This window comes from Pieris rapae, chromosome 14 (assembly GCF_905147795.1).
Source record: "Pieris rapae chromosome 14, ilPieRapa1.1, whole genome shotgun sequence".
Taxonomy (NCBI): domain Eukaryota; kingdom Metazoa; phylum Arthropoda; class Insecta; order Lepidoptera; family Pieridae; genus Pieris; species Pieris rapae.
The window spans coordinates 5,894,502-5,907,984 of NC_059522.1; the positions used below are offsets into that span (position 1 = coordinate 5,894,502).

Genomic DNA, 13,483 nt, shown 5'->3' on the forward strand with positions numbered 1-13,483 from the left:
ATATCACGCCGATGTCCAAAAATCTTTTAGTATGTCTACTGGGAATCCAATTTCGATCCAGGCAATGGAGCGCTTTAGAACTTCCTTTAATAATTCCGAGCTGATATAATGTTTACATAGACCCCTTTAATACCGATAGAAACACCTTCATAATTATTACTTCATTATTTGTTGGTTAAGGCGGTGGAGTTTGTTTGTTTGTAATTAATATTCGTCGAAAGATAACACTGGCAAACAATTGATGTTTCGTGCCGTGAAACGTTGTCTTAACCCCACTTGACGTATCGAAATTTAATTATGCGATGAACTTTGTTCGCGCTCTAATTATCGTAATTCCCATTAAGACTTAAATGTTTTAAGTCGATTAAGAATAATTACAAAGATATACGTTTAGGTCTTGTTACTGTCTGGGTAGCCTTAGCTGTAACAGTAATTGAGTCATTGACTACTAAAATATCTTAATTAACGTGGAAACGTTAAAAGAAGACTGAAATGACACGGCGCGTCATTGGTCAATAGAATTTATCTAGGCCAATCAAGGAGATTCGATCTTTCCACTCGACCAATCAAAATGAAGCGAATTGTCAACGTTTATTATTTCCTTTCGAAATCCATAATCCAATCCCAATAGACATAAACTTTATTTATGTATTCTAAAATAAAAATGCAGTGCTACCTTCTTTAAACGCTTTAATGAATTTAAATAAATTTTCGCCCTAATGGGAATATACAGAATCATGAAAGTATTATGTAAACATGAGCGCAGTCAATTTTCTTTTACATCCCATACTACTTAAAGTGCAATAAGCAAAGTTTCAGCTTGAATTTGAGCCAAATACAGCAGCTAAAGCTTCGCACATAATCGCTGCGGTTCTTAATAGCACTTGTAGCATTATAAGCTGCACCTAATTCGAATAACATTAGCTTTATAACACACAGCAAAGTGTGACCACAGAAATCTAATTGTAAGCCTTTGTTTAAACATTATGTTATGAATATGAAGATATAATTCAAGTTTTATTCGTGTTATATTATACAAAATTAAACGTCGTAATTAAAAGTCGTAAGTGTTATATGTTGTATACAGCTAATAGCCTATTATAATTTTTTCTATTGATATCTTTTGTTTATTGAGTACTTAGTATTTTTGAATATTTTTGATTATGAAAAAGTAATTTACATAAAAAGATGTATAACAAATTAAGTAAAAGTATATATAAATTTTATATTTTAAAATAATACAAACAAAACGTTCCAAGTAAAATGCAAAATAAGGCTCCTGTAGAGTGAGCCACGCAAGATAGTATTCGTAGTTGAAACCCAGTTCGTATAAATTTGTAAAATTTACCATAACATTTGTTATTCTAACATATATTTCTGTATCTTTGAGCACTATTATTTGCTTTAAAGTCTTACCTTATCAAATTTATCATTAAAATTATACAATACCAAATCAATGTGTGATTGCTTTGTCACTGATATATTGCACCAGATCAAAATGTATTCGTTATATTATAACACCAATCTTTCATATCAAGTCAGCGCCTTCCTATCAATATATATTATGTATTGCCCTCAGATATTTGGATCCCCATAATTTTTCTTTTTAATCAACCTGACTTGATGTAGTCTTTGCGTCCAAGACCTGCCGGTATCCTTCCGATGTTATCCTAACACTAGCTCTGAACCTATTACCTTGTATAATTGTAACAATGTACTTTTGTTTCAGACTTCATGTCGTTGGAGCTTGTCGACGGATATCCAATCTTACTTGTCGACTACGGTTCCGGTACTACTAAACTAAACAACAGCGTGGTGCACGTGGCAGATGGCAAGCCGCATTTAATAGAAATAGTTCTAATGAAGAGCTCCATTGAAATGTTTGTGGATAGATGCAAATTATCGACGTGTATGAGTCTGGCGGCACCGATTGCGCCGAGGCAAATTTTGAACGGTAAGTTTTTTTATATAGGTTTGGATGAAAAAGGTTTTCAAAAATTATATCAATTATTTAAAATACGTATAAGCTGATAAAGAAAAGTTATGTAAAAAATGCAAAAGAGCAGTCAATAAATAATTGTATGAAATTTAAGCAGCGTTCTAAAACGAATGTACAACTGGGTTTTAACGTACGACTCGAGAGTTGAGAATCCTACGCTTAACCATTATGTCAATACTCTTAACGTATACATAACAATATCATGATAATGAAATGTAATAAATCATTAATTAATACTTCTGATATATAATTCAAGATAAAGGGATTCTGTAGTATAGAATACCGTATCGTAATGTTAAAGAAACATGTTCCAAGTAAAATATATTTAACAATTGTTCACAGTGAATGGTCCGCTGCAGCTAGGTGGCGCTAGTATCGACCTGCAAGACCTAGCTCGCTCGTTCGGTTGGCAGCACGTACCAACGAACCAACACTTTATGGGCTGCATCAGTAATTTTACGTACAACGATTTTGTAAGTGTTTTTAATATTTAACTACGGTAACTGTATTATTTTTTATGCTTTTTCAACATTCTATACATTGGTGAGTTATTTGTGTCTTATTCACACCTGTCTTTTAGTTGACTAAATTAACTGTTTAGTAAATAGTCAATTATTAGTATTGTCTTTTATTAACATGACTATTACACATTTGAAGAAAAACACTTTTTTACGGATTAAAGTTATGTATTATTGTATTTAAACTTATAATTACATCTTTCTAACTACATCTTTTAGTCGATACCAACTCCGGGGAAATAAATACAGATAATACAACATTTTCTACAGCTGTGATACTTTTTGACATTTAACACCTTTTTCTTCAGTCACCGTGACCACGCACGCTTTAAAGCACGCGGAACGTCGGTTAAATTTAAAATTATGTTTAAATAATTATAAGTTTAAATACATAACTTTTATCCGTAAAAAAGTCAGTTATTCATTATTTTAGTAGTCATTGATTTATACAACGGACTATAAGACTTACGTAGACAAAACTAATATGAGGCGATTTCCCCCAACTGCAGCTGCCAGCATTAGCTAACTAAAACACCGCTATCAGAGGCCCGAGCTGCTTAATGTCCACATTTCTAAGGATAAGATCTCCACGAAGTATCAAAAATAAATACAAAAATGCATATAATATATGATCTCGATCGGTAAATAACGTTACAAAACTTGTACGTTAATTATCGATAAGACCGCAATGCTAGTGTGATAATTATTCGCCGTTAAGTCTTGTATCTAGTAGAAACCATACAATAAACGATCGACCCTTTTGTAAATGAAACTAACGACTAGTCGTTAGTTCTAGAACTACAGTAGCAATATAGTGTAATATATTGGGACAGCTTTTATAGATTATTTAAAAGTAAGCTTTCTCGGTGGATTTCCCTAAAGCACTTTGCAAATAGTTTTCACTAAAAGATTGTTTTCTATTCATCCGAAACTGGAGTTGGCTAACAAAACTTTGAAATTAATAAAAGATTTTTCCAATAAGTTACTAAACTTAGCAGTTAAGTTTCACGGTCCATTAAATCATGTAATGACAGAATGATTATATATCAAAATCATTAATCAGCTGAAACGGAACTATACATTTAAAAGTTCAGCAATGCGTCTTTTAGCGAATCGTTAATCGTTAATAACGATGATTCATCTCTTTATTTTGATAAAATAATTTTAGATGTAGAAACCAGAACTGAACGGTGATAAATTAAAAATATAAAATTGTCTGTGTACAGCAAAAATAGTAAAACGTATAAAATGTTTTTATGGGCGTAAAAAACAAAAGACTGTATCAGAAGCTAATAAATATCTAATAATACATTTTTTTCCACAGATGTACAACCTGGGCAGACCATCAGTAGAGGTGAATGCAGACCCTGGATGCCAGAAGAGCGTATTCACTGCTGTCACGTTTGGAATCGACACCAATTTCCTCGTTGCTATACTTGTGTGCATAGCCATATTAGTCAGTAAGTACAAAAATATTGTACTGCGTGAACCTTCCATAAATTAATCCAATTATTTTGATTGGATTTTATATTTTTTTGTCTTCCTTTCCATGTTGATGATCAGTCATTTCACAGTTTATGCTTCTGCTTATTATTTTGTATAATATGTATATTGATTATAATATTTTATTATATTAGATTATATAAGGCTATAGCCTTATATCAGAATCAACATACATATTATACATCATAGGCGGCATTATACAAAGGCCTCCACCATGTTTTTAATGTTAAAATTTAAATTTGAAGGGACATGACAATCTTCGAATGATATGACACTATAGTGCCATGCCTTTACTTATTCCTTATTAATTGTTCCTTAGCCCAAATTTTAGTTTTAATCAACTGATAACTTTTCAAGTTTCCATACAAAGTACGAGTCCAAACAAAATGTTGCGTCGTCGGAAACAACCTTGGTTTTTATAATAAATTTATTAAATCTTACAAATGTCATTAACATTGCACTGAAATAATAGCCTTTCTTTTTCTTAGTTCTTCTCCTGGCGGTGGTAGTCCACAGACGTCGAGCTGATGCATGGGCAGAAAAAGAACTAGATGATATAAGAGAGAACATAATAGCATATGAGGATGAAGGTGGTGGTGAAGGAGACGCAGGATATGACCTGCATGTGCTTCGGCAGATGTACGATGGTCCACCTCCAGATACCGATGTGGCCTTTTTACAGGCGCCTGGTAAGTTTTTAGTAATAGAGAAACCAAAGAATTTCACCAGCATAGATCTTAGGAAAACAGTGGCGCTACAAAATTTTAGGTCTGGGCCTAAGATTTCTGTTTCTGTCACGTGATTATTTATCTTATATTATAGATAAGTGAGTTAATCAGAGTACTTAGTCAAGCTCTTAAATTATAATAATCAAGTAACACATCTAACTTTTGTTAGTAATAACTAAAAATCTTAAAGATAGAAACACGGACAGAACGTACGGACAACACACATATTTATGAATTTGGTAATGTAAACAAAACTATATGTATAAATCGCCCTCACGCTATACTTTACTTTTTTATAACGGGGTGAAGGAACTTTTGTATGACATATCTTTTGTAACCAGGTATGGTAGGCGCAGCGCCGGATATTTCCGGCTTCCTAGACGACAAGAAATCCGTCCTAGACCGCGACCCCGAGATCACTCCCTATGATGACGTCAGGCATTACGCGTACGAAGGAGATGGCAACACTAGCGGCTCTCTCTCATCATTGGCTAGCTGTAAGTTTTTCTTTATATTAAAGGCTACCTTCGCCAATGAAACGGCTATAAACGCCCAGAAATTAGCGATATAAGAAAACTAATTTTGATATTGATGCCAAGATTTATATCGCCTTTGATATAAATCTCGCGGTAGTCTCGCTGACCATGCCACATCACCTGAAACGACGAGTAATCTACAAATTCGCGATGATATGAATCCATCATATCATCGCGAAATAAATCTATCATTTATATATCATTAAATCATTACGACCCAATTTTTTTTGTGCAATATTTTTTTTCTATACTTTTTTTTTATTTAGATGATCCTGTGGTAGATCCTTTAAATACGTTTTGGCAAATGATTATCTCGAGTACAGTCAGACACTGTAAGTCTCGTTTCGGAATATCACTACAGTACAATTATACCAAATGAAATGTATTGATTTCCTTTTGTGTCACACCTGCCATGTAGGTATAGTTAGACGTATAATATACGGTGTCACTTTCTTTGGCCCGCCGCCGAGTTGCACATGCCAAAAACGATTTATAGTAAGTGTGCATTTTGGCACTATGACTTATTGCTATTAAGATTAATCGTAAGTGAACATTTTTTTCATTGCATTTTAATGGAGAACCTACGGTTCTCCATTAAAATGCAAAGTTTTAGATTCGAGTAAATATATTTGTTTAGTGGTTACCTGTAAGAAACTGCTTATAACCGATAGGGCCGCCAGTCGCCAGTTTCAATTAATTATGATAATTATATTATATGTGCAACGAAGTGTTAATAAATAAATATTTGTTTAAAAAAAGCATTCGCGTGGAAGACGTAATACTAGAAACCATACAACTTCAAAAACTCTACCAATACTTTTTAAACTACCATGTATGTGCGCAAGCCGTTTCAGCAATAACAACCGTAGAAAAAGTTGGAGTAATTCAAAATAGTCGTGTTTTTATTAACTTCTCAATGATTACAGTAATTGATGCCATTTCACTACGTACCGATTTAATGAGCCAAATGACGTGCGATACGAAAAACGAATAATTAACGAACATTCTCTGCATTTTATATTCCGTTGGTTGCCACAAAACATTCGTGGATGATCATGATTTCGGTACATTGTGGATTATATCTGCCTTTTGAAATAATTAAAAAACATGGCTTATTGTTACTGTGATTTAACGTTCCTTAATTAATTACAATTTGTTAACATATTTTTGGTATTCTCTAGAAAATATATTCTTTCGTTCAGAACGTAAAAGTTGAATGACCTGTACGATGAAAGAGACAAATCGAAATGTTTTGATAAATCTATGGACTTCAATATGAAAAAGATTGGAATGTCTAAATTTACATTCATATATATTAGCACTTATCTGGCAAATAAGTTAGCTTGTTGATTGTTTTTAGAATTTACTTAAATTAATACTACAAAACCCTTACGAAGCTTCTCTTCTCACATACATTATCTCCACAGGTACCGATGATGAAGACCTAAAGTTCAACTATCTATCAACATTCGGGCCGCGGTTCCGCAAACTAGCAGATATGTATGGTGATTCGGATGACGAGAGAGCGCCCCATGAGGAGTCCTGGTGCTAGCATAACGCTTGGCTCGTGTAGCCACACCAAGTCACCTTTGTATAGGCGTTCTTGACTATCTGGGTTTTTGGTCAGTGTGTTGTGAGTGACCCCACCGTAAGTGACTTTGTGATTACGCATTGTGGCGTTTAGTGCTTAATGAAGACGCGGGTAGAATTGTAATGTCCAATGTTTTGGACAAAATACTTTCTGTATTTTTCTTTATTGTATTTAACGAGTATCTACTGCTCTCTAAGGTTTTTATGAATTAAAAAATCTATTTAAAAGCTGATGTACATAATACCTGGAGAACCCAATAAAACACAAAACGATTTCATTCTTGCGAATTTAATTTATGCAGGTAGTGCAGTATCTACCCGCCTCTATGTCAATCGCTTGTTATTACAATGAACATATTTTCTAAGATGGCGAAAATTCCTAGTGAATTAGAACAATTTAAAACGAAATGTGTAAAATAGTTAGCATTTTTCGATGTTAATATGTTTTAAGAATTGACTGATTTGTAACGTTGTTTAGGCATCGTTGTAGAAATGCCTAAATTACTTCTTGTATGTAATTTTATAAATAACACTTAAGGAAAATACTTATAATCTAAATTAAGTAAGATTACTGCATTTTTTGTATGGTTGTAAATTATTCGAAAAACGTAGTTTTCATAGTATTATTAAGTGACATTTATGACAGCAATTATAGTTAAATTTAAGTGCCATTGATTTCAATTCTATATAATATTTTGTTTGCAAAGAAGTTGCCAGCGAAAAAAAATGGTGATATATCCCGCCCATTTTCGATTTTGTTTTATACTTTAGTTTTTAAGTTTTTTTTTTTTACTTTTTGATGTCGATTGGTTTAGTTAGCTATCCAGCGTTTATGTTGTAACGATATCGTCCAATTATTAATATGGTGCATTCGAAATAAATGTTTAAAATTAAAAGTTTAGTTTCTTGTCGAAAACCTTTTCGTGTTAAAATTAATGAACGGTAACAATTAATGCAAGTTAGACCTATGTAAATATGTAAATTAAATCCTTATTCATACGTATGCATAAGTAATTTTTATATGACTACAATACAGGTATCCCAAGATCATTGCTAAAATGTAAATAATCTAATTGTTATTACATAAAAAATTACGCTATCATTAATGAAGTAGAGAACCTTTTTTTATAACTGTCTAAATAACAGTAGGGCGATTGTGTAAACTAGCTAAATTTAAACAATGGAAAACAAGAACTCATTTATTCCACTTCTATAGTTTGTAGAACAGGCTTTATAGTTCCGATGGATAAGGTGACTTTTCGATTTCCTAATACAGTTTCTTAGTTCATCACTGTCATTTGTTTTTATTACTTGCATTGGACTTGGGACACCATGTAAGAGGCGATTATACAAGGTGTCTTATAATTATGCATATCAACGAAGTGTTATATTCACTAGTATAACTTCTACATCTCTTGGTGTCTAGGATCTATCCATTATAACATTCCTAAAATATAATGCTTTACCGAATTCCATAAATGTCATTAGTTTAGTATTAAGTACTGTCAATCTTAGACAGATCTCAAAACAAAAAGGCAGCTTGATAGTGTTTCTAGAACACACGATTCGAAGTAAATAGAACCGATTCTGAATTTCTTCTATGTTGACAATTGTGTTCACATTTTTGCATATTTTTAGATATAAACAAATCACTATTATACTATGTATTTTGTGTCGTTCTTTTTAACATCTCAAAACAAGTTTTATTAAGTTGCGTAAAACCCGTAAAGTGAATACGTATACGTGTACGTACGTATAGTTTAATGAAAAATCTTTCAAATCCTTTTGCAATATTGGTAGAGTGGCCAAGCAGCGAAATCGTAGCATATTTTGTGGCGGCGTTTTATTGTTTATCTGTACAACGTGACTTATTTCTATGGATTCCAAATCCAATCGTTTACTAAAATTTTCTGTAATTAAATTTTTGGATCATGCCTTTCCCTCATCAATATTTTTGATTTATTGTGTCCACAAAGACTAAAATAGCTATCAAAATAAATAGTTAAGCGAAACACTTAAGAGCTTCTAAAGTCTAGCTAAGTTATAGAATTAGTTTTTAATTTTTTATGTTATTACTATGGTTTGTCAAAAGTCCTAAGCGACCTCAGTAGCAATATTTTATAAAAATATTGACGGCCCGGTTCCCGCTTATTTTGACATTGACAGTTCGATGTATCTTTAGTGAAAACGATCTCGTATTGTCAAGTTAAATACCATAACGTAGTTTTATTTTCTAATTAGTGCTTTTTTTAATGTATCCATTATTTTGCGTACAAATAGTTTGTAATATTAATATAGCTGTAAGAAATGTTTCTAATTCCTACATTCCAAAACCAAGTTCAATGTTGATGTATTTTAATATAATCGGAGCAATTATTCGTACTTAGAAATTTGAGGGGTCATCCAATATGTATATATGATCACCACTGATTGTGATTAAAACCACTGCCATGAAATTTTTTAAGGTAATACAAAGTTATGGTCTTGTATTAAAACCTGAATAACAGAATGGTTAAAATTTAATTTAAAACTGTTTTTTTCTCATTTAAGTGAGTCGTTTTCTTTTTCAAAGTCAAAATAGGGTTCATTTATGCTGCATATTTTAGTACTGCGCGTGGCCGACAGAGGCGCTGTCACGTTTCCCCTACAAATATTACTACTATATTAGTACTATATATTGCCTTATTTATCACAGTATTAAGCGTTTAATACAATCGATATTCACATGTTATCACATGAATGTCATTAATGTGGTACACTTTTTTTCTCAGTAATATTTTTTTAGTATGAGACCATGCTGTTAAATTTGTTCTAAGTGACAAATGTACCTAGTGTGTTTTTAGGTATAAACGATGTGCATATTGATGTATTGTCTGTGGAACATTTATATTAAATAATTGCAGTAATTTGTAAATAATTATTGCGCATGCGGTGTTGTCTCTGGTTATACGATTATTTTTCACTATAATTGACCTGTATAAACTATACGGGTTATGATTAAACCCCATGTTTTGTTTACGTAAATAGGCAACGAACAAAATTATAAATTTATAATAGACAGCTGTAAATTTTCTACAGATATAGGGTAATTCTCAATTCAAACCTGAATTATATCAATTTGTATAGGAGATTAAGCATTTTCTTTACGAAGCATTGTTACATTTCAAAGCTTGCAGAGTCGAATTTGCTAGCATTTGATCCTCATAAATATTCACATTGTACATCTTGCTTTGTATGTTGAAGCTACTGAGGAAAGGTCAAGATGCTACTCGGGTCTTTGAGATTGATATTATAGTGCAAAATTACGAATTCTCGTTTATTTTATTCAATAACGTTCGTATATTTTATTTGATCAACATTGAATTATTAATTAATTTTTAATTTCGTGCAACGCGGTTACACAGAATATGTCCCATAGATAAGTTTGTTCTCCACGATTATTGTTTTTTGTTACAAAATAAAAAAGTATTATAAATTCACACACACAATAATTCGTATAATCAGAAGCAAAAGATGATGGGTTCGAATGTGTGAAAAAGAATGTAAAGGAATGTATTTTATGCGTAGGCTAAAACAGAAGAGTCCGACTGAAGATTGTCATATTATATTAATTAGTTAAGGACCTATAATTTTTAAATTGTTTATATAGAAATAAAAATGTTCAATTCAGCATTGAAATAAAGTGATGCTATTGAGAATTTAGTTTATTATTGACATACCCATATAATATTTAAATTTTCATTCCCATTGTAAGCTGAACAATGTTCAACAAAATATGTGGTTAAAATATGAAAATTAACTTCAAATATAAACAAGTTTAGTCCCAAATCGCAGACACAATGCAATAGCATGGGTAAACCACACAAAATTTCAGTGAACTAAGCTGTTAAACGCAACAACCCCGAACTTTATTATATTTCGGGCAGAACTGAAATATTGTCACCTAAAACTAGTTTGGACCCAACAAATTAAGATATTTTATGTCATATTATGAGTTTTAAATTGTAAAGAAGCTTTGTGTAAACAGATTTAACTTAGTTTTTAATCAATTTTAATTAAATATAAATAATTTATCATGTGAGGTGCGAGCACCACAAAATTTGGAAGTGTCTAAGTGTAGAGATGTGGGGTCACTCTGCATCTTCTACCACATTTACCATGGAGAGTGTTCAGAGGAGTTCTTCGGATAAATACCTGCAGCTGAGTTTCATCATCGGACGTCGAGACAGAATACGAAATTCCACCCGTATCACCTCGACGTCCGCCGTTCCACAACTGCGCGTTTTTCAAAGCAGTTTTTGCCGCGCATCACCACTTTGTGGAACCGCCGACTGAAATATTTCCGAACCAATTTGACTTAGGGTCCTTAAAGAGCGTAGTAATTCTTAAAAGGCCGGCCACGCTCTCGCGAGCCCTCTGGTATTGAGAGTGTCCATGGGCGGCGGCATCACTTAACATCAGGTGAGCCTCCTGCCCGTTTGCCCCCTGTTCTATATAAAAAAAATGCCTCACCAGTGTAGTAAGTTCCCATGACAATTGTTCCCCAAAAATAAAGTAATGGAGCCGCGTATCCCTACAACTTATCCTGTGGTAAATACGAAATAAAAAAGGTAATTTAGGTTATCCTAACCGTAACCCAACGAAGCGTATTGCAACATTTTAAACATAAAACTAAGGAAAGTTCCATAAAATATACTGCACATTGTTTACTGTGGTGGGAGTGAGCCGTTCTGTGCAATGATCCGTGAAAACTGGCGTACGCGACTTAGCCAGGGATTTGGTCAAAATTGGCATCGCGCCAGCCTTATTCCATGAAAAATGATTTTTTTGTGATTCACTCGGTAGTGCGGCGTTTGTGAGGTTTTAAAATCCATTAGCTTCCTCGAATTAGGTACGTAGCTCCTTTGATCAAAGGAAATTTTAAATTATTGGCCTGGTATTGGCTTTCTTTTTATCTTTAGATTTATTATGAAATGCTAAAAAGTATAATCGGCTTTTTGTTTGGAAACTAAAGGCGCCATACAAATTTTAGCACACAAATGGAACTGAATCTAAAAGTACATTAGTGTAACGTAGATATATGTATTGTGAGATCACAATTTACTCCGGTCAAAATCATAACATAATTAAGTTTAATCAACCAGACTAATTTGTGTCCAAAGACAAAATCGTCTGGGATTCTGAAAGCTGATCAGTTTGATTAGTTTCGAATCCTTTTATGTAACTATGAGATTGCTTGTGAGCGAACAGAGAAAACATTTTCGCACACAGTTAAATACATAAAGAAAAAGTCTGTGGTTCAATTTTGTACTTTGAGTCTCTGCATTTTAGTATTATTTTTTTTAATTTCGATTATAACTAATCACGTGGCAGATCAGTGTTAATCAGCATTAGTTTTTGATGATGATTGAATTATGTAAGAGCTACCATTGCTTTTCTTCCACTGCCCTTGTCAAGATAATAAAACGCTTAAAATAACATTACCATACTGTAACAGTATTTTTTGTGAAGCGCCTAAAAGTTTGCAAGCAAAACAAAAGCCATTCAAAAGCAAATTCCGAGCCATTACGTCTCCAAAATAGCTGAGGCACTTGTCCGATAGTTTAGTTTGTTCCTCCCTCGGGCCATATTCTAGTTTACGCGTATGCAAATAATCTTAGCTACGCATAACGTACGCCGAGATAATGATACTTTATACCGTGAATTTATGCTCATAGAGCCGTTATTTAATCGAGTCTCGTAAAATAGCCTTTATCAGGCCTGAATACGGGCGATAGTTATATCACATGTTGATAAAAATCTATATAACTAGTGGTTTTATCCATCGATTATAATAAAATCGGATTTATTTTATTATCGTTTGCTTTTGTTTATGCATAGCATTGAAATAATTTTAATGTCTATTATATGAATTATTTTTGAGAATTTTACAAAAAAAATCGCTTACTTGATTAAATTAAATTTTAGACAAAAATAATTTTCACTTACTCTACTTAGGACTCTAAGAACAATTTATTTAAAAAATAAAGTGTTTATTATAGGTTATATTCGTACAGGTTACTAATTACAAGTGAAGGCGGGTTATCGGTCAAACTTATTGACAAAAAAAAATCTGTGGCGCTATAACCTCTTTAGGTCTTGGCCTTAGATTTCTGAATCCTTTTCATGATCATTTTTAAATTTAATAGGCAAGTAGGTGATCAGCCTCCAGAGCCTGACGCCGTCGACTTGTTGGGTCTGAGACATGCCGGTTTCCTCACGATGATTTCCTTCACCGTTCGAGCAAATGTTAAATGCCCACATAGAAAGAAAGTCCATTGGTGTACAGCCGGGGATCGAACCTACGACCTCAGGTATGAGAGCCGCACGCTGAAGCCACTAGGCCAACACTGCTCTTACACTTAAACTTATTGACAAGTAATGCAAATATCAGGATACCAATACAATCTCAAAGATCTTGAAAGTAAAAAAAGAAAGTCAGCTTAATCGAGGTACCTCCATTCAGTGGGTATTTCATAAATATTCAGTGAAATAAACATGTGTTCAACTCGAAAATCGTATCTAGAACAATTGGGGTGCCGGCTTAACAGCTGCGCCTTGACCATTGTC

At 33.0% G+C, this 13,483-nt stretch overlaps 1 protein-coding gene across 1 annotated transcript in view; it reads left to right on the plus strand.

Moving 5' to 3' along the window:
- Window positions 1-10,572, plus strand: part of LOC111001319 (DE-cadherin) — a 166,291-nt gene extending 155,719 nt beyond the window's left edge. Inside the window, exons 19-24 of the mRNA XM_045631197.1 lie at window positions 1,730-1,954; window positions 2,342-2,472; window positions 3,842-3,977; window positions 4,509-4,709; window positions 5,090-5,245; window positions 6,712-10,572. Of these exons, the coding sequence (XP_045487153.1) occupies window positions 1,730-1,954; window positions 2,342-2,472; window positions 3,842-3,977; window positions 4,509-4,709; window positions 5,090-5,245; window positions 6,712-6,836 (974 nt within the window). The 3' untranslated portion in view covers window positions 6,837-10,572. The remainder of the gene's footprint in view (window positions 1-1,729; window positions 1,955-2,341; window positions 2,473-3,841; window positions 3,978-4,508; window positions 4,710-5,089; window positions 5,246-6,711) is intronic.
- The last annotated feature ends 2,911 nt before the right edge of the window (window positions 10,573-13,483 follow it).